The 18620-nt window shown below is 42.4% G+C and overlaps 1 protein-coding gene across 1 annotated transcript; it reads right to left on the bottom strand.

Annotated features, from left to right (window-relative positions):
• Positions 1–4199: 4199 nt before the first annotated feature.
• On the bottom strand, positions 4200–18290 carry DUSP11 (dual specificity phosphatase 11). The gene is made up of 10 exons (XM_056860106.1): positions 18259–18290; positions 16537–16612; positions 14907–15038; positions 12879–13002; positions 12364–12424; positions 9286–9332; positions 6864–6939; positions 5953–6084; positions 5128–5172; positions 4200–4506 (listed from the first exon to the last, which is right to left on the bottom strand). Exons 1-10 carry the CDS (start codon positions 18288–18290, stop codon positions 4200–4202), a joined length of 1032 nt encoding a protein of 343 aa, XP_056716084.1.
• Between the last annotated feature and the right edge of the window lie 330 nt (positions 18291–18620).

Below are 18620 nucleotides of genomic sequence, written 5' to 3'. Positions count from 1 at the left end.
GTAACTTCCAATTTTCAGCTGCAGTTGATACAGTTCTCCACAAGTGAGTAAGAGTAGCAGAGAGGTAGGTAAAATACTCAAAACAGGTCAAGAGTAATTTGCTTCGAGACAATCATTTATCTACTAAAACATGTTTTTCCATGTTTTTCTCCCTCTCCCGTAATACTAGAACGCTAGGTCATCTGTTGAAGCTGGAGGGTGACAAATTCAAAACAGATAAAATGAAGTATTTTTTCACACAACGCATAGTTAAATTGTGGAACTCCCTGCCCCAGGATGTGGTGATGGCTGCCAACTTGGAAGGCTTTAAGAGGGGAGTAGACATATTCATGGAGGAAAGAGGTATTCATGGCTATTAGTTAAAATGGATACTAGTCATGCTGCATACCTATTCTCTAGTATCAGAGGAGCATGCCTATTATATTAGGTGCTGTGGAACACAGGCAGGATGGTGCTGCAGTCGTCTTGTGGGCTTCCTAGAGGCACCTGGTTGGCCACTGTGTGAGCAGACTGCTGGACTTGATGGTCCTTGGTCTTATCCAGCAGGGTTTTTCTTATGTAAACAAAGCTTTGGGGGTCCCTGTACGTATGCTTCAAAAGCAGCAAAAGTTCAAGAAAGATGCCTTGATTAGAACAGGGATTGCCAATCTTTTCCTTAATGACAGCTACTTCCGAGTAGTGAAAAAATCCTAGCTCCCCCCTCCTGGGAAGTTTTGTTCTGTCCTAGAAACAGAACATGGACTAGGAGCACCAGAAAGGAAGGTATCAGTTATACAGCATAGGATAAAATCTTATGAAAAGAAAGCTTTTGAAAAGTCTAGAGCAGATATTTTGACAGTGTTTACTTGGGTCTTCTCAGGGATGAATGAGCTACTCTGCAGTAGCCAGCAAGCTACCCATTGGAGAACCTTGGATTCTCTTGTTGACTTTCTATTGTCCAGGCTTTGAATTCAGATTCCCTTTTGTTGCACTGCTGTGAAATCCTCATGTCTTCTGCCTTAAAAAGTAGAAATCACGATAAACGAAAACAAAGTGCATCACAGTTTACTAAGAAGTAGAATGACCCTGTACACCAGGCTCTTTTTATGTTTGATTTTTTTAATGTTCCTTCCAGCTCCCTGATTATGTGTTTTCTGACTCACAAATGGTTTAATCATGTAACATTGCTTTCAGTGCTGACAGATGGAGAGTATTACTTGACTGGACAATTCCAAAAACACTATTTTCTTTAAAAATGTTACTTATAAGCCAAACAAAAATAAATTCCTACCACTCAATTCTGGCTTCGAACTTCTCTACAGTGTGACTTCAGGACAAAATAATTTCAGAGTGCTACAAGGAAGGCTCTAACTCAGTAGTATTCACTCCCCAACTCAAAGAGAGCTGCATTCACAATTACCATCAACAAAAAGAGCCACATGACTACCATGTGTGCCATCACAACCAAACACACCACACAGTAATATAGGTATAACTGTAACCTTTTCCATTTGCTGGAGAGGACAGACGGTTTACTTTCATTTCCCTGGCTTGAGGTCAACATCTCAGGGAGGCTCACATCTTATCCGTCCTCCAGAGGCAACTGTTTCATGGTGGGAGCCACCTGCTAACCATGAGCCTCACCAGGCAGTGGCCTCACCTGCTTTCCTGAAGTATGGTGTGGGTGCCACATTGGCAGAAGAGCCACAGGTGGCATGTCAAAGAGGCACTGAATAAGTATCACTCATCCAATCCATCTAGAAGTTATCCTAAGCAAGCCTTACAGGAGTAACAAAAAAAAAACCTACACCTGATTTTTGTCTTGTAAAAACTGATTTATTTTCTGTACCTATCAAATCAGGATTAGTTTCCATTAATTTAATACAAAACATTTCCAGGGATTAGCCCCCACAATCCAAATAGGATGAATTTCTCAGAGGTTGCACCCCTCACTCTAGAGAGCCGGCACGATGTAGTGGTTAAGAGCGATGGTTTGGAGCGGTGGAGTCTGATCTTGAGAACCTGGTTTGTTCCCCCACTCCTACACATGAAACCAGCTGGGTGACCTTGGGCTAGTCCCACTCTCTCAGCCTCACCCACCTCACAGGATGTTGTAAGCCGGTTGGATTCTCCCTTAAGTGGTAGAGAAAGTCGGCATATAAAAACCAACTCTTCTCCTCCTCCTCCTCCCTGCCAAGTTGCAGACACATAAAACATTACGGTTTTATAGGACATTTTTAAAACACCTGCTTTGCAGAACAAGCACAAGGAGACATGACAACATTGCATACAAGTTTGCTCCTTGCCTGCCAGGACACTCAAGCAGGCACTGTGTTACTGCATGTGTCTCTCTACCTAGAAAGGGAGCTCAGAGGACGGGGATTTAAACCCCCTGGCTATCATCAGCACCATAATTTGGCTGGGCTTGATTCACTACTACTGCAGCATATTTCTGTTACTGAGAGAAATATGCAGCATGGTAAGTTAAGGAGCCACACATGGTCCATTTTTAGTACTGATTGGGTGTTCAGTGTTGTCTTTTGTCTCCATCCTTGCATGACAGGCGTGCTACTTATCAGCAGGGCATCTTCCTTCATTTATAGACAGCCCTGCCTGGTTGACAACACTAAACAAAGCCTTTGCTCCTGCCTACTGTAAGCCAACTTGAACCACGAGGAAAGGTGAGGCATGTTTTAATAAATAAATTAAACAGGATTTCTGCTTATGCAGAATCAGGAAAGCCTTGCTTCAGGCACTGAGGCAGCACAACAATCTGGAAAAGTGGAAACATTGTGGAACAGAAATGTCAGTTGCGGTGATCCTGTTCAGCAGCAATACTGACAAATACCTGATGTGCTTTATGTATTCCTGTCACACACTCCACCCCACACGCACTGCCCTTTTTGCTACCTGCTAGAATAATGGTCAAATCAGGAAGTTTGCAAATGTTAACTATTATTGCAGTCCAAGTAGTTGTATAAGCTGTGTTAAAAAAAGATATGACATTCTGTTTGGATTTAGATTATCATCTGACTGCACATTCAAAATGTCTCATTGATTTATTTCAGTGAAGTCTGGATAGCAGAACTCCCCATAGGTTCTGACCCATTTAGTTGCATTTTCCTGCCTTCCATGCTGCTGTTCTTAATAGCATCCAAAATATCTCACTTTGTGGTAAGGTTACCTCTACAACTTTCTACTCCCCTTCCAGTTGACTACAACCAGGAATATTGCAGTGTTTAGAAGTAATTGGCTCTAGGTGTCCCAGACAAGTGAATCAAGCTTGATGCTACACAGAACAAAGCAATACACACGGGGGAGGGGGGATAGTGTGACAGGTTTTCTGCCCAAATTGGTCCTTATGGAAAATCTGAACCCAACATGCAAGAATTCTACAGTCCTGATTCATAATTACTTTTGCAAGGTCAGAGTCCATGTCACGTGGTCCCTCCATGCTTCAGGAACCTATAAAATAGACTGGCACAACAGTATCATTACTTCCCATTCTAGGAACTGGATCATTGGAGAGGGTGGCAGAGTCTCTGCTTTGCATGCAGAAGGTCCCAGGTTCAATCCCCAGCATCTCCAGTTGAAAGGATCAGGTAGTAGATGATGTGAAAGACCTCTGTCTGAGACTCCAGAGAGCTGCTGCCAGTCTGAGTAGACAATACTGACCTTGATGGACCAATGGCCTGATCCAGCATAAGGCAGCTTAATGTGAATGTATTCTAGGAAGAATTTCTGGGCTGCAGTGACAAATAAACCAGCTTCTGTACTCTAGTTACACACTGGACTCTTAACTATGTTATGGAGGAAAAAAATCATTTCAGAACAAGGAGAACCAAACCTCTCCCTGTTCTGGACATGTCATGGAACAATGGTTAAAAAGTAGTAGAGGAAGATAATCTTTATTGAGCATAACTATATTTCAAGCATAACATCTGAAAAGGAGCTTCCAGAACAAGGAAGCTTATGTGTCCCAAATATTTCACAAGTTCAGCCTAGGAAAACAACTTAAGTGTTTCAGTAACAGTTGAATGACAAGTACATCTTGCATGTAAATAGGTGCTTAGAATCCCCCCCCCCCGATCTGTATTATGAGAAGCGATCTGTGGTTTTACAGCTGACAATCCCTGGAAGTCCACTAGCAACGATTTAACACAGCCAGCAGCTTACTATCGGACAAGTAAATAACAGATCAGGTAAGAGTGGTTTTTCCATTAGTATCGTCCTTGCCAGCTGTGTTCCCATTGATAGAAGTTCTGACTGGATTGCCTGTCTGTACTATATCTTCCATGCTGGAGAGGATAGTGAGAGTTTTGCACTGGAACAGAGTGTCCAGACTCCTGCAAATGGGTCTGGTAGGGCAAATCAAAACACTCGCTGTTGGATATTCTACTGTGATTCCTTTGGTTTCTTCTGTGCCTTCCTCTTTGCTGGATAGTGTCAGGCACAGAAGGTGGCAGAGGACCAAAAACAGACTGACCTTCGTCGTAGCAGGTGATGAAGTTCTGGGCGGAAGATCTTCTGAAAGAGAAGACACAAAAGCTTCAGAATGGAGACAAAAGTAGGTCTTTTTAAAAATTTTATTTTTCAATTACGGGGTACAGAAGGAAAAAGGAAGGGGGGGATGAAGGAATCCGTCTAATATAAACAAGCACGATTTTGGTCTCGTAAATTCAAAAGCATTATACATTTACAGTTATGAAGCATTTTCGATTATTCGATGTATTTGCATTTATTCGTATATTCTAATATTTTATGGTATGTTTATTAATCTGCTGACATAGGTATACAATGATCGCCATTTCTCGTTAAACTGTTCCATTGACTCGTTTCCTGTAGGATTCATCATGAAAGTCATTCTGGCCATATTTGCATAGTCTAGCAGTTTATCCTTCCACTCCTCTATGTCAGGTATAGACACTTGCTTTCAAGTCCTTGCCAAAACCACTGTTGCTGCTGTTGTAGCATATTTAAACACATCTCTAAGTTTCATGGGTAAATCAGGTGGAGTTATGCTTAATAAGAAGTATTTTGGGTCCAGTGTAATTTCCACATTTAACTCTGGACTGGAAGTATCCACCCTAAGAGATACAAACCACATATACATGTAAATTGCTTATAAGATGCCAAGAATTTTCTTACCCATATGGGTTTTGTCTACCCCTTCCTCTTCCAGCAGGAAAGTGCCTATAACAGAAAAAGTAAAAGGCTACTAGACTGCTAGCACACAAATGTTATATGCATGGGCTGGAAAAAGTAAACAGAGAGAACACTTTCCTCTCTCTTATAATACCAAGATGCAGGGCACCTAATGAAGCACACAGGCAATAGATTCAGAATGGGACAAAAGTATAAGTGCTTCTTTATTCAACCCGGGATTAAATTGTGAAATTCTTTGCCAGTGAAATGCCTCAAATGTGGATGGCTTTAAAAGGGGAAAGAATAGATGAGCTACAACTAACAGAAACATCCACAGTGAGAGACTGTAAACATCTGCATACCTGTGCTAGAAAGCAATATCAAGGGAAGGCCTTGGCCCCTGTGCCCTGTAATCAGGATGCTGAACTAGATGGATCAATGGTCTGATCTCACAGGGCTCTTCATAGCCTGTAAGTATGCCACAAGAGTCCCAGACTCTCTTTCAGCATCCTGCAGTCCAGAACTAGCATTATCCCCACAGGAGATGAGAGAGTGTCCCTCTTATTGAAATGGATCACCCCGTGGTAGAGATTTGACTAATTTGTTTCTAGTTTTGTTTTAAAAGGGAATGGAGCTCCTCAAGAGCAGGCTTAAGGGTTGACCTGTTTTATTCTCAGAGGGACAGAAAAAGAAGAAGATAGTGAAGAGATGGTTCATTAGATCCACTAATGGCAAAGCTTTCGGGCAGTGACCTCATTGTGCTTCCTCCTGCCCTAATTATACTGAACATCCAGAAAGAAGGGAGGGAGGGGGGAAAGAAATGAAAACCTTTGTTCTTGCAATGCAAGCTGTTGCAAATTTGGTGGATTGTAGTCAGCTACTTGAAAATCAGAATTGTAGGCAGGTCTGTAGTATCCTTTATTAATCCAACCAGATCCAGAGAAAGCTGCATGATGATCCCTTTAAAGAGAAACATATAGCTTTGATAGGATATACATGAACTACCTTCTGTGCAAACAGCCATTAATAAATTTATGCTGGAAATGCCTCCATCGGGGCACCAAAACTTTGGAATTCCCTCCCCAGGAGGACTTGTCTGTCTCCCTCTATTGGTGTCTTTTGCCAGCAGGTAAAGACTTTTTTTTCCCATCTGGAATACCCCCAATAATGGTTTTTGTCCCTCTTCCTGGTGGTGTTTTTCAAATGTGGTTTTTAATTGAATGTTATATTTAACTGTATTTTAATTGTTTGAATGTTTTTTCTGTTCATCGCCTTGTGAATCCTGATTGTGTAGAAAGATGGCATAAAATGTTATTAGGGACTGTTACAAATGTGCAGAGGAGGAGTGCCCGTATGCCTCTAACATTCTAGTAGAAACTTAGCAGATGGCTCATGCTTCACAGCTGGGAGAGCCCTCCCCCCCGGGATAATCTACAAGTGTTGGTTCAGGACTAGAAGAACCTACAGAACATTTGGCTCTGTGGGGCAAATCAAAAGGGATTATTCACATTGATATGTAAAGGAATTATGTTGAAAATCCCATTTTATGGACCACTGGGATTTGGACGTGATACTTCTTTGGACCTTTGTTTGTAGTACTTTTCTAATCAGATACTCATTGGCAGAGAAACTAGTGGCAGATATGAAAGTAAAACCACTTTCTCCCTCTAAGTCCTGCTTCTTCAAGCAGGCAAAGGCAACAAAACTTAGCTGATAAGTCAGAAGTGAAAATAGCATACCTGCAGGCAGGTCCTGTTTTGAGGGCGTCAATATAGTTCTTCCTCTCTATGGAGTGCCCTCTGCATCTATTGAATACTAGAAGAAAAACAAGCTTCAGAACTGTTTCAAAAGCAGAACATCTACCTTTGCCAATACCCAATCACCGCGTGTTTCACGTACATTTAACTACTGGTTTTCAAACTGTGTTTCTTTAGAGATCCCTCGAGTTCTCTAAGGAAACAATCAGTAATGGCTGATAATTTGCCTCTCTCTTTCAATGGGCAGTATCAGAGATGTGCAAGGGTTATTCTAGATAGGGCTTATATCATGCAAGGCAAGGGCACAGTGGTTCTGGGCAGGTGCCCTACAAGAACCAGGTATGCATCCAGAACATGCCCCAGAATCCTCTACCACATACTGGAATTTCATAGGGAATGCAGCAAGTTCCTTTGCAGATAAATTGATCTGGAAAGGTTTCTCTGAAGTAAAGACATTTGAAAAACAGTGCATTATAATTGTGACAGAGGGGGGGAAATGTCTGCTTCAATACAGGCTTGCTATGTGTGTGTTAAGGTAGTAGGGGAAAAGTCATGGAAAGTCATGGTAAACGATAACGGGAACTGGATAGAACCGCTGAGCTCTGAGGCTCCAGTCTATGTAAAACAACCAGATAAGCACGGAATGTTGACGTGCCCCCATCAGAGCATGCATTTGGGATAAATGTCCGTTCCCCAGTACAATCGGGGCTCAGTGTTTTGCTTGCTAGAGTAACTGAGCCGCAGCTGCGAATAAAACTGTTTTTCTTGACAACGGTCTTTGGTCTCTCTCCCTCCCCCACGGACCCCGGTTTTCTGCAACATAATAAACTCTTCAACAATCCTACAGTGTAGATTAGCATTGTTTTTATAATTCAGGGAAGGGGGGGCTGAGAGAATTCTGACTTGCCTAAACCACCTAGCAAGTTTAGGATTGAACTGAAATTTGAACAACAATTTCCCAGCTAAGGAGATAGAAAATTGCAAGTTGCGGGGGGGAGGGGGGTCCCCCCCAGGTTTTATCTACCCCCTGTAAAAAATTGAATTTTTGAAGAAAATGTGACTATAAGCATGATTTATATTCTTATTAAGTCTTACTGTTTTAAGAACCTAACAATATATTATATAACTTAACACAAAGTGCATTATATACACAAAGTGAAGTATTTGTAACAATTAAAGATGCTACTTTTATTAGAACACGAACTACAAAAATAGAAATGCAAGCAACTGAGCAGCCAAACATAACAAACCGTATTATGCAAGTCAATTCTAGTCAGGTCTACTCAGCGGTAAATCTTATCTAGTTCAATGGGACTTACTCCTAATAAGTAAGCATAGGATTACAGCCTTTGTCTGTGCTAGGTGTGAGAGGTTAAAAATAGAAATTATCAACATAGTAAAGAAAAAGGAGTTTTGAAGTCCGTGATAAGAACAGTTTTCTGTCCACACAGTCAGCAGTATCCAAGCACAATTCAAATACCTGCAATATCTGTTTACCAGAGAAGTTACTGCAGTGATCCTTCTTTAAAACAGCTTCCAATTATGGGAGGTACTAGTGGCTGATTTACATCTTTAAGGGCTATCACTAAATTTGAATCTTGAATTAATCTTTGGAATAATGTTAACCTATTCAGTATCATATCACACATAGTCATATTTTTTTTATTTATTTATTTCAAAGTTATATCCTGCCCTCCCCAGCACAGTGTAGATAAAACTTGTCACATGAAACCCGTATGGTCTCATGTAAATAATATAAATCTTTCAATATAATACCATTAAGTTTCTGTCTTACACTCAGAAAGTTTTTTTCAGTTCCCCCCAAATTTTCTAATTTTTCATTGGGAAAAACTGGTTAGTATTCAAGGGATGTGGATGATGCGATAAGTTTTCTCCACTTCCGCTACCTTTTCTTCTACATAAATTGTTGCTAACTGAGGGTATTTCCATCAGCAGAATAGAATTTCTTTGCCTTCCCCTGCCACTGCAGCTCAAAACACTCTCTAAAATGTTGTACCTGGGGGGACAGATATAGCATGGGGGGGGGGGTGTCAGACGTCTGTAGCAGGAGGTGGGAATCAGCAGAAATGTACCATAGGACACAAGTGTCAGATTCCATTTGTATAAAAAAAAAGTCCAAGGCAAGTTTGGGTGCATTAATCTCTGCTCAATCCTACAAGTGTCTCTCTATTTAAATTACTGTGATATAAATTCTAGATGCCCTGCCAAGCATTTTCTCACTAGCAGAAGGATTGCTGTGGGTGTCTTGGCTCTAGTGTACCCCAACATTATGTTGCTACAGTTTCCATCCTGAAGCTACGGGTAAGTTTTTTTTTTAAAGATCAAAACAGAAATCAATTGCCCCCGACCCACCGAAGACTGAAAATAAGGGTGCAAAACTTACATTCTATTGCCATGTTTGGATCCATTCCTTCAACATCAATTAGATACCTTAACGCAACAGCAAGAAAGCATTCATAAAAGTGAATATTTGTTTATATATTATACATTTATAGAAGGCTGTACATACAGTTGAAAACATTATGCCTACAGAAACTCGGGAAGTTAGTATTCCTTAGAGCAGAGCTTCTCAAACTGTTTCCACTCGCGACCCCTTTTTGCCCGAAAAAATTTTCGGGGACCCCGCCGGGAATTAAGGTATATAAAATTGGTATACAAACCAAACATTTACTGATAATAAATCATAAAGAAATTTATTTTAAAACAATTCTTTGGTGCACCTATAATTATACCATTTATTAAAGGATTTTGATGGATTTTTTCTCTACTGCAGGGGTGGGGAACCTTTTTTCTGCCAAGGGCCATTTGCATATTTATAACATCATTCGGGGGCCATACCAGGTGTAGATCTCTCGGTGGGGGGGAGATGCTAGGGTTGCCAGGTCTCCAGCCACAACCTGGAGGTTGGCAGCCCTAGTAGAGGTAGGGAAGGGGGAGGGATGGAGAAAGGAAGGAACTGGGAAAGGAAGGAGAATGAAGGAACTGGGGAAGGAAGAAAGGGGGGACGGAGAAAGAAAGAGAGAGAGAGAGAGAGAGAGAGAGAGAGAGAGAGAGAGAGAGAGAGAGAGAGAAAGAAAGAAAGAAAGAAAAAGAAAGAAAGAAAGAAAGAAAGAAAGAAAGAAAGAAAGAAAGAAAGAAAGAAAGAAAGTGGGGGGAGGGACAGAGTGAAAAAGAAAAAGGTAGGAACTGGGAAAGGAAAGAAGGAAGGAACTGGGGAAAAAAGGATGAAAGGAAGAAAGAGAAAGAGAGAGAAAGAGAGAGAGAGAGAGAGAGAGAGAGAAAGAGAGAAAGAGAGAAAGAGAAAGAGAAAGAAAGAAAGAGAGAGTGGGGGAGGGACAGAGAAAGAAAGAGGAAGGAACTGGGAAAGGAAAGAGAAGGAAGGAACTGGGGAAGAAAGGATGAAAGGGAGGAAGAAAGAAAGAAGGGGGAGAGGGGGAGGACGGCGGGAGATGGCAGGCCTTTCTCTGGCGGACGTGCGGCTGTTGAGGGGCCGCCTGGCCCTCTGCGGGCACCCTGAGGAGGCGGCGTCGGGCGAAAACGGCAGGGGGAGAGGCACCTGAGGAGGAGCTGGACTTTTGGGAGCCCCTGAGGGGGACGAGGAGGAGCTGCTGCTGGAGCCTGGAGGAGGAGGCCTGGCCTCGTTGCTGCTGGCCTCCCCGCCGCCTGTCAGCTGTTGCAGGGCAAGAGGGGGGTAAGAAAAAGAAGCCAGCCCCGTGCGTGTGAGGCAGGAAGCCTTCAGCCATGCTGACCCGCCGATGCACGCACGGTGGGGGGGGAGAAAGGTGCTGTGTTGCCGCTCTTCCCTGCCGCCCACCTGCAGAAAAAAAGTTACAACCTGCCCTTCGTGGTGCTTAGTCAGGGAGAACTCGGTGAGAGGGGCTGGGGGGAGGGGGCTGGCGACTTTTTCGCAACCCCAAGATTCAATTACGCGACCCCATTTGGGGTCGTGACCCACACTTTGAGAAGCTCTGCCTTAGAGCAGTACTTTCTATCATGGAGAGACAGAGAAATTGGGCATATAACAAAACTTATATTGTAAGTCAGGCTCCCCAACCTTTCTGAAATTGCAGACATCTTTGGAGTTTTGAGAGGAGGTGGTGAGTGCCACCCCAAAACGGCTGCCACAGGAAGAGCCAAATACATTACCTCCCTCCTCGCTTTTCAAAAGAGCTGCATGGCAAATGAACACACAAAGCTGCCTTATTCAGAGTCCTGCCATTGGTCTGTCTAGTATTATTTATACTTTGGTTGTAATCATGGTTCAGCCACTGGAAGGACAGCAAGCCTGGAGAAGGACTGGATGGGCCCTGCCTTACATGATGGAGAATAGTTTAATTCTTTGCCCCTTAGCAATTGTAAGGGTATTTCCAGTTAAAAGCATGCTGTGAATTCAACATTCCCCATGCAGAGAGGAAATGTGTTTGGTCTGTGGAAGCAGCCTCCAAGACACACTTCAACTTGAACTAGAGAAGTTTGGTTTCAGATTTTACTTAACATTTATTTCTGCCCCTCCTTTCCTTGAGGGGAAAATGAAAGCAGCACAGCTGATGTGGCCTACCTTAGATCATGCTAAAACCTAGTTTGGGGTAACAAATAGAGCGATGCTTGCGAACAGCATGATATAAATGGACATACCAAATAGAGGTTTTTGTCCAGAAGGACAGACTCTAAACCTTCTTTCCACTAGTACTCTTTTTGTCACTTTCACAGGTGGTCCTCTGTAGCAGAGTACATTCTTGCACTAAGCACTTCTGATTTCTTGGAAGACAATGGTCTTGCATGAGCAGAAATACCTAATACCAGAGGAACACATTAGAGCATGTTCACCTTTCCCCCCCACAGTATTTTTTGGGTTTGAGGTTTTTAAACCCAGACACATTTTAAAATTTGAAATAGCCGGATATAAAGAATTCAGCTTTTTTGAATAATTGAAAATTTTTGGGTTTAATATACCTGAACCCACAAAATACACAGTCCAGAACTCCAGCCCAGTGCTTAGATCGCCATCCTCTGCTGCCCCTGGAGGTGACAGGGGACAGCGATTTGAATGCGGGGAAATCGGAGGCGGGGACTCAGCCAGCAGGTATTTAAGGGGGAGGAAAGGGGGAGGGAAAAAATGGCAGCAGGGCCAAAGCAGCCCTGCATAATGCTGGAAAAAATTGGCATTATTCAGGATCCGTTTTTTCAGTTCCCTTTAACTGCCATTTTTTTACCAGTTTTTTTTTTACAGATTTTATTTTTTGCTTTGGCTTTAGCCGAATGCACACCCCTAGAACACATGTTCTACAAGGACCACCTGCACAAGAGATGAAGATGAGCACAAACAGAAAGGAGGTCTAGGATCCAGACCACTGATTTTATATTTAGCAAGGATTTGTGCTATAAGTATTCAACTGCTTGAATATCTACAAAGATCCTCACACACTTCAGATCACCAGCATTTGTTTCTCAGGCAACTCACCTACAAACAAGGTAACCGGTTCGATTCAAGCCATGTGTGCAGTGAACACCAATCAGTTTGTCTAGAAGACAGAATTCACATTTGTTTTTGTACATTGCTCAGATTGTTAATCATTTGCCATTGTTCGTTATGCAAGTCAGATGATGCTGACATTCCCACAAAGCATTTTTTAATGGCTAATAATTCACTCATTAGTAAATGACTAAAAAGCTGATGTAATCACACAGGAAATTAAACACCCTGTACTGGCCTTCCAACCTCAATGAAAACCATACTAAGTCAAGATTTAATGAAAAAGTAAAAAGAACTTCCTGTTCAACATTATTCCAGGAAACAGTTTAGCTTTCTTTGTAAAAATTACTGGCACACACCAAGAACAGAACAGAAGCCCACTGTGCAAGAATCAGGAAAACTAGAAAACTAAAATCATACATGCTATGCATTACTGAGACTTTGGTAACGACAGCTGTTAGCAGAGAAAAGATCAACACCAGACTACATTAGATCATTCTCACCATTATGTTGGTTCTCCATCAAGAACTGGTTCACAACACTTTTGAATTTAAGAACTGTCTCGTTATCTGGTACTTCATGTCCAACTGTATAAATCTTACAGTACTGCAGCCTATCCGGTAGCTCCTATAAGAATGGACAAAGTTTTTTGATGAATAATATTTGTAATGAACATGACAACAAGCCAACACCATTATCTACCCCTTTAAGGGAAGCAATTTGTCTTTGATTTCATCTGCATCTAAGTATGAGAATAGATTAATTCTCATATTTAAGATGCTTACCCTCAGAGATCTCTTCACCTATAACCCTTACCCCCTTCCAAGGCAGTTGTGAAGCAAAGGAACTCAGAATGAGAGCTCAGTTACCTCACTGGTGTTTCCATCCAAACCGAACGATAGGCTTTGGCCCAACAAGCACCACTGGCATTCCCCTCTAACCAAGGAGTATATATATATATGGGAATTTCCCCTTGACCTATGCCCCGACCATTACTGAAACCAACCCACATGATGTTTCTGCAGAACAGTGACTGGGTTATATCAAACTCCCACAGCTATCCTTAGTCACACAATACACTTGCAGCTAGCCCCAATACTATATCATACATTTAATACCTACTAGAAAAAGGCTTGATGACACAGTCCTTCACACCTTCTTTCCTGGCGGCAAACTCAAACTACAGCACAGTAGTAATTTGCTGTGTTGTAGGTGTGGGAAATCAAATAGCTCAACCATCAGGTTCATGCGCAATATGCCCTGAACACACACACCCCCTTCTGAAAACATTCTACATTGATTCCCTGCATTCAACAGCTGTTGGTAGACAGCTGCACACAGTGCATCACAAGCTGAACATGAGTTAGCAGAGAGATGTGGCTGCAAAAAAAGGCTTGTGCTATTTTATGCGGCATTTACCACTCATTCCAGTTGCCTTGAAGTCAACTCAGAATGACCTTGGTAGACTGGAGAGCTGGGCCATAAGTAATAAAATGGATTTCAATAGGAAGAAGTGTAAGGTACTTCACCTAGGCAGAAACAACATAAGGCACAGGTACAGGATGGGAGAGAGCTGGCTTGACAACAGTACATGTGAAAGAGATCTGGGAGTCTTAGTGGACCACAAACTGAACATGAGTCAACAGTGTGATATGGTAGCTAAGAAGGCCAATGCAATTCTGGGCTGTATCAATAAGAGTATTGTGTCTAGATCAAGGGAAGTAATACTACCACTGTATTCTGCATTGGTCAGACCTCACTTGGAATACTGAGTCCAGTTTTGGGCTCCACAATTTAAGAAGGATGTTGACAAGTTGGAGGGTGTCCAGAGGAGGGTGACCAGAATGATCAAAGGTCTGGAATCCATGCCCTATGAGGAGACTCTTAGGGAGTTGGGTTTGTTCAGTTTGGAGAAGACAAGGTTGAGGGGAGACATGATAGCCATGTTTAAATATTTGAAGGGATGTCATGTTGATGAGGGAACTAGCTTGTTCTTCCTGACGGTGAGGGCTGTTCGATGGTGGAATGCACTGCCTTGGAGGGTGGTGGAGTCCCCGTCTTTGGAGGTTTTCATTTCATCACATAGGTCTTTGTATTCTACTTGTCTTTACTGCATTGTTTTTATAACTCTCTCATCTGCCCTGAGCCTCAACAAGAAAGGCAGATGAGAAAGGAAGTAAGTTACAAGAGGAGTTTTCAACTGAGCATTAGCAGAAGCTTCTTAACAATCAAGACAGTTTGACAACAGAACCAGCTACTGGGGAGGGGGGTTGGCTGTCTGCTGGAGGTTTTTAAGTGGAAGCGACACAGCCATCTGTTAGGAACATTTTTGCTTTGGATTTCGAGTACAGGGGTGGTGGTGGACCATGAGGCCTGTAAGGGCTTTTCCAACTCTACAGTTCCATGCTAACAGAATCTACTCATTCAAATCTTTCTCTGAAACCCTGAGCAATAAAGGGTTTGTTTTTTCCAAACAAGACCCTAATTTTAACAAGCATTCCCAACCAATCCTTTAAGTATTATAAACTTACCTTTGGCTCATAATAGCGAGTGGTGTATGTTAAATCAATGATCAAGCCAAGTTCTTCATTCTGCTCTCTAACTTGATCAACAAGGTCTAACGGAGAAAATCGCTCATTTGGGGCAAGTCTACATTCATATTTCTGAAAAGAAATTAGTATTAAAGGCAACCTAGATAAAGTGGCTGAATAAAGTTTAGACACTTTATTACATACTGAACGTAAAGCACAGCTATATTTGTGTAGCCTTGTAGTGAAAGAAGAGACAGGAGCATTGTGGGCCCATAAAGACTAACAAATCTTGATTTTAGCCCAAGCTTTCAGGCACTAGAGCTTACTGCATCAGATGAGATCTGGTCCATGAAAGCTTTCTTCAGAATAAAGTACAAATAAAAGTCCTTAAGACACAAGGCAAACACAGCCCCCTCCCTGGAAAAGTATTATGAGCATACAGGACATACTATTAAGAGATGTTTCTTCAGCCAAAGAAACTCAAAGCCATACACTGACATTGTTTCTGGATAGTTTAAGGTTCAGCCATTAGGTCTAGAGACCTGCTTTTGACCATCCTATGCTAGAAAACCACAGAATTTTCCTTCCTTCTTACAGGGAAAGTTGGGATAAAATGTTCAGTACCCTGAACTTCTTGGATGAACTCTGGGATTAAAATATATTACGATAGTATGTATGCTTAGAACTAGATGAATGTAATTGTCTTATGCAGATAAAAGCTAATACAGACAAATCAGGCATAATGCTAACAGGTCAAGACTAAACCTGATATCTCATACTTGCATAAAGCACAAAATTATCCAGAAAACTCCTGCATCCAAATGCTCCTCCTTTCAGATATAGATCAGGTATCATGACCAGTTGGACTTCAGGCATAAACCAAAACTGATCTGAAAACAGGGTGGATTTGGTTTAAACTAGTAAGTAAGTCTAGATTTAAAGATTGGTTTTCTACATAAAGACTTGTGGAGAATTCTGGTCAAAAGGTTTCACTTACATTTTTACTGCTTGCCCGTCCCTCCTTACACTTCTTAGATCTATTCCACTCCAAACAATCTTCTATTAATTGAACTTATTGAAACGTAGTACTTAAGAGGTAAGGGGTTAGTTCTGTGTGCATAGATTTGCAAAGGAACAATGGGATTAAGGTCTTTTTCTCAACTCTATGTTTATTTTATAACATTTTTGCTGTGAAGAAGAGGCATGTTATCTCTGCAGACACAAATTCACAGCATCTGTGATATCTATCTTCTAGATAGAAAAACAGCCCAAAATAATCTTACAGAAACCTCTGACATTGTGAATGGATTAATGAAATTCATTTACCAAAAAATGTAAACATTGCATGAATATACAGCCTCATGCTACATAACTAAAAACTAATCCTTATTTCATTATGAATACCCTTTGGACTATAATGTATCTTTTAAAAATGAGCTGTCTCCCACCAGTCCTTGCAGGTTCCCACTTGTATCTTTTCTCACACTAGCCTGGTATGGACAAAAATAGAATTATCTTTAAAAAGCTGACCACGCCTTTACACTGCCAGTTCTGTCTTATTCCTTCATGGATATTGACATAACAAAACCAAAACCAATTAATCAGTTACATCTGCAAACACCTTACCTACCTTTTTAAGAGGAACTTTAAAAGCAATAAAGCGTGTTCCGGGTATCCTTTTTCCAAGAGGTAGGTAGTCAGTCCATCTAGAAGAGACACCTTACAGTTATTCTACACTGGCTTCCATACTGGAATAAGTGTGGCATGTCCAGTGTATGGTCTACATACCACATTTTCTGCACACACTACTGCCAAGACAAATGTCCCCATACTATAATTAAGCATTTCATTTTTCCTACCTAAATGCAGAACTTTCATTTCTGTTGAAATTCATTTTATTAGTTTTAGCCCAGTTCTCTAATCTGTCAAGATCATCCTGTATCCTGGCTTTGTATTCTACCATATTTGCTACCCCTCCCAATTTAGTATCATCTGCAAATTTAATAAGCATCTCCTCTATTCCTTCATCCAAATAATTTATAAAGAGGTTGAACAACACAGGGCCCAGGACAGATCCCTGAGGCACATCACTTGTCACTCGTCTCCAAGAGGATGAGGAACCATTGACAAGCACTCTTTGGGTGCGATCTGTGAACTAGTTACAGATTCACCTACCAGTAATAGAGTACAAACCCCATTTTACCAACTTGTCAACAAGAATATTATGTGGAACCTTATCAAACGCCCTACTGAAATCAAGATAAACTATGTCCACAGCATTCCGCTGATCCAGCCAGACAGTAACTTTCTCCAAAAAGGAGATAAGATTAGTCCGACATGACTTGTTCTTGAGAAACCCGTGCTGGCGCTTAGTAATCACAGCCATCCTTTCTAAATGCTCAAGGTCTGACTGTTTGATGATTTGTTCTACACTGAGGACTATTTAGTTCTGTGCTTTCAGTTTCGATGCTAAACTCAAGGCCTTTGGTTCTTGTAGGTTATACGGGATGTGTGACCGTGGTCTTGGTATTTTCTTTCCTGATGTTTCGCCAGCAGCTGTGGCAGGCATCTTCAGAGGAGTGAAGAACAATGTCTCTCCTTCAGTGTTACTCCTCTGAAGATGCCTGCCACAGCTGCTGGCGAAACGTCAGGAAAGAAAATCCCAAGACCACGGTCACACAGCCCGGATAACCTACAAGAACCTATGAACTCTGACCGTGAAAGCCTTCGACAATATTCTCAAGGCCTTTGTTTCTAATTTGTATTTTAAGCGCACTGTACATTAAACCAAATTATTTTGTGTAATTCATTTTTAACATTATCTCTGCTCAACTCAGTCATGAGTAAAACTAACTCAACTCATTAGTGCGTGAAATGAGTTCTGACGCTCAAAAGCTACATTAAAATAAACTTTGTGACTCTTTTACTCCTGCTTCATTAAGGAATTCCAGGAAGTCCCAAAAGAGTTGGAAGCAGTGGCTTTTTTTGTTTTGCAACATGGACATCAGTGTTTCGATATATGCCAAAGGTGTGTGTATGGGGGTGGGGGTGGAGAATCGGACATCCCACACCTCCAAATCTTCCCTTCTCGGCTTCTTTAAGATCGGGAGCTTCAGCCCTGCCCTCCCCCCCTTTAACTAACACCCTGTGGTTCTCAACACTCAGTGGCTTCTAGAATCTACTCAGTCCACATCAGGCCATTTTCTGGGTCGGGGGGCTGGCTTGAGAAACAAAATGCAACAGGATTCAATGCCAGGCAGATGGGGGGCGGGGGGGACCTCAGAAAGAATGGACGATTCCTCCAGCCCGACCTCACGGTGCTTGCCGGGGGGGGGGGTCGCCACTCCCTCACCTGTCCGGGATTTTGGACTTCGCCTCGACCATGGCTGTGGCACCTCCTGCCCAGGTTGTCCCACCAGAGAGCCGCCGGCCGCTTCCGGTTCTTACGTCGAGTGCGTCAACCGCCACACCGCCCCCATCCTAGCGTACTGACGCCATCATCACGTTCCCTCGGGGCGGGTGTGCGCCGTCTCTGGGCAGCGACCCCTACAGTCCAGCCAGAGAAGCACAGCCCATCCCTCGCTCGGAAGGGTCTCGCTGGCGAAGGCTTTCGGTGCGCGGCGTGCAGCCTTCGAGCGCGACCCCGCTGCCCAGGCGCGCTACCGGGAAGCTGCGGTCTTTTCCCTGCTGCCGCTGCTAGTTTGCTGTAAGAGG

This window comes from Euleptes europaea, chromosome 14, assembly GCF_029931775.1.
Source record: "Euleptes europaea isolate rEulEur1 chromosome 14, rEulEur1.hap1, whole genome shotgun sequence".
NCBI lineage: Eukaryota > Metazoa > Chordata > Lepidosauria > Squamata > Sphaerodactylidae > Euleptes > Euleptes europaea.
Note: the sequence above shows the minus strand (reverse complement) of the source record. Positions and strands in the feature narration are given on the sequence as shown.

Coding starts and splice junctions, on each gene's coding strand:
- DUSP11 (XM_056860106.1), bottom strand. CDS start 18,290: ATGGTCGAGGCGAAGTCCAAAATCCCGGACAG. Junction 6,085..6,863: donor AAAACAGGACCTGCCTGCAG/GTATGCTATTTT, acceptor TTCTCTTTAAAG/GGATCATCATGCAGCTTTCT. Junction 4,507..5,127: donor GGTAGACAAAACCCATATGG/GTAAGAAAATTC, acceptor CTTCTCTTTCAG/AAGATCTTCCGCCCAGAACT.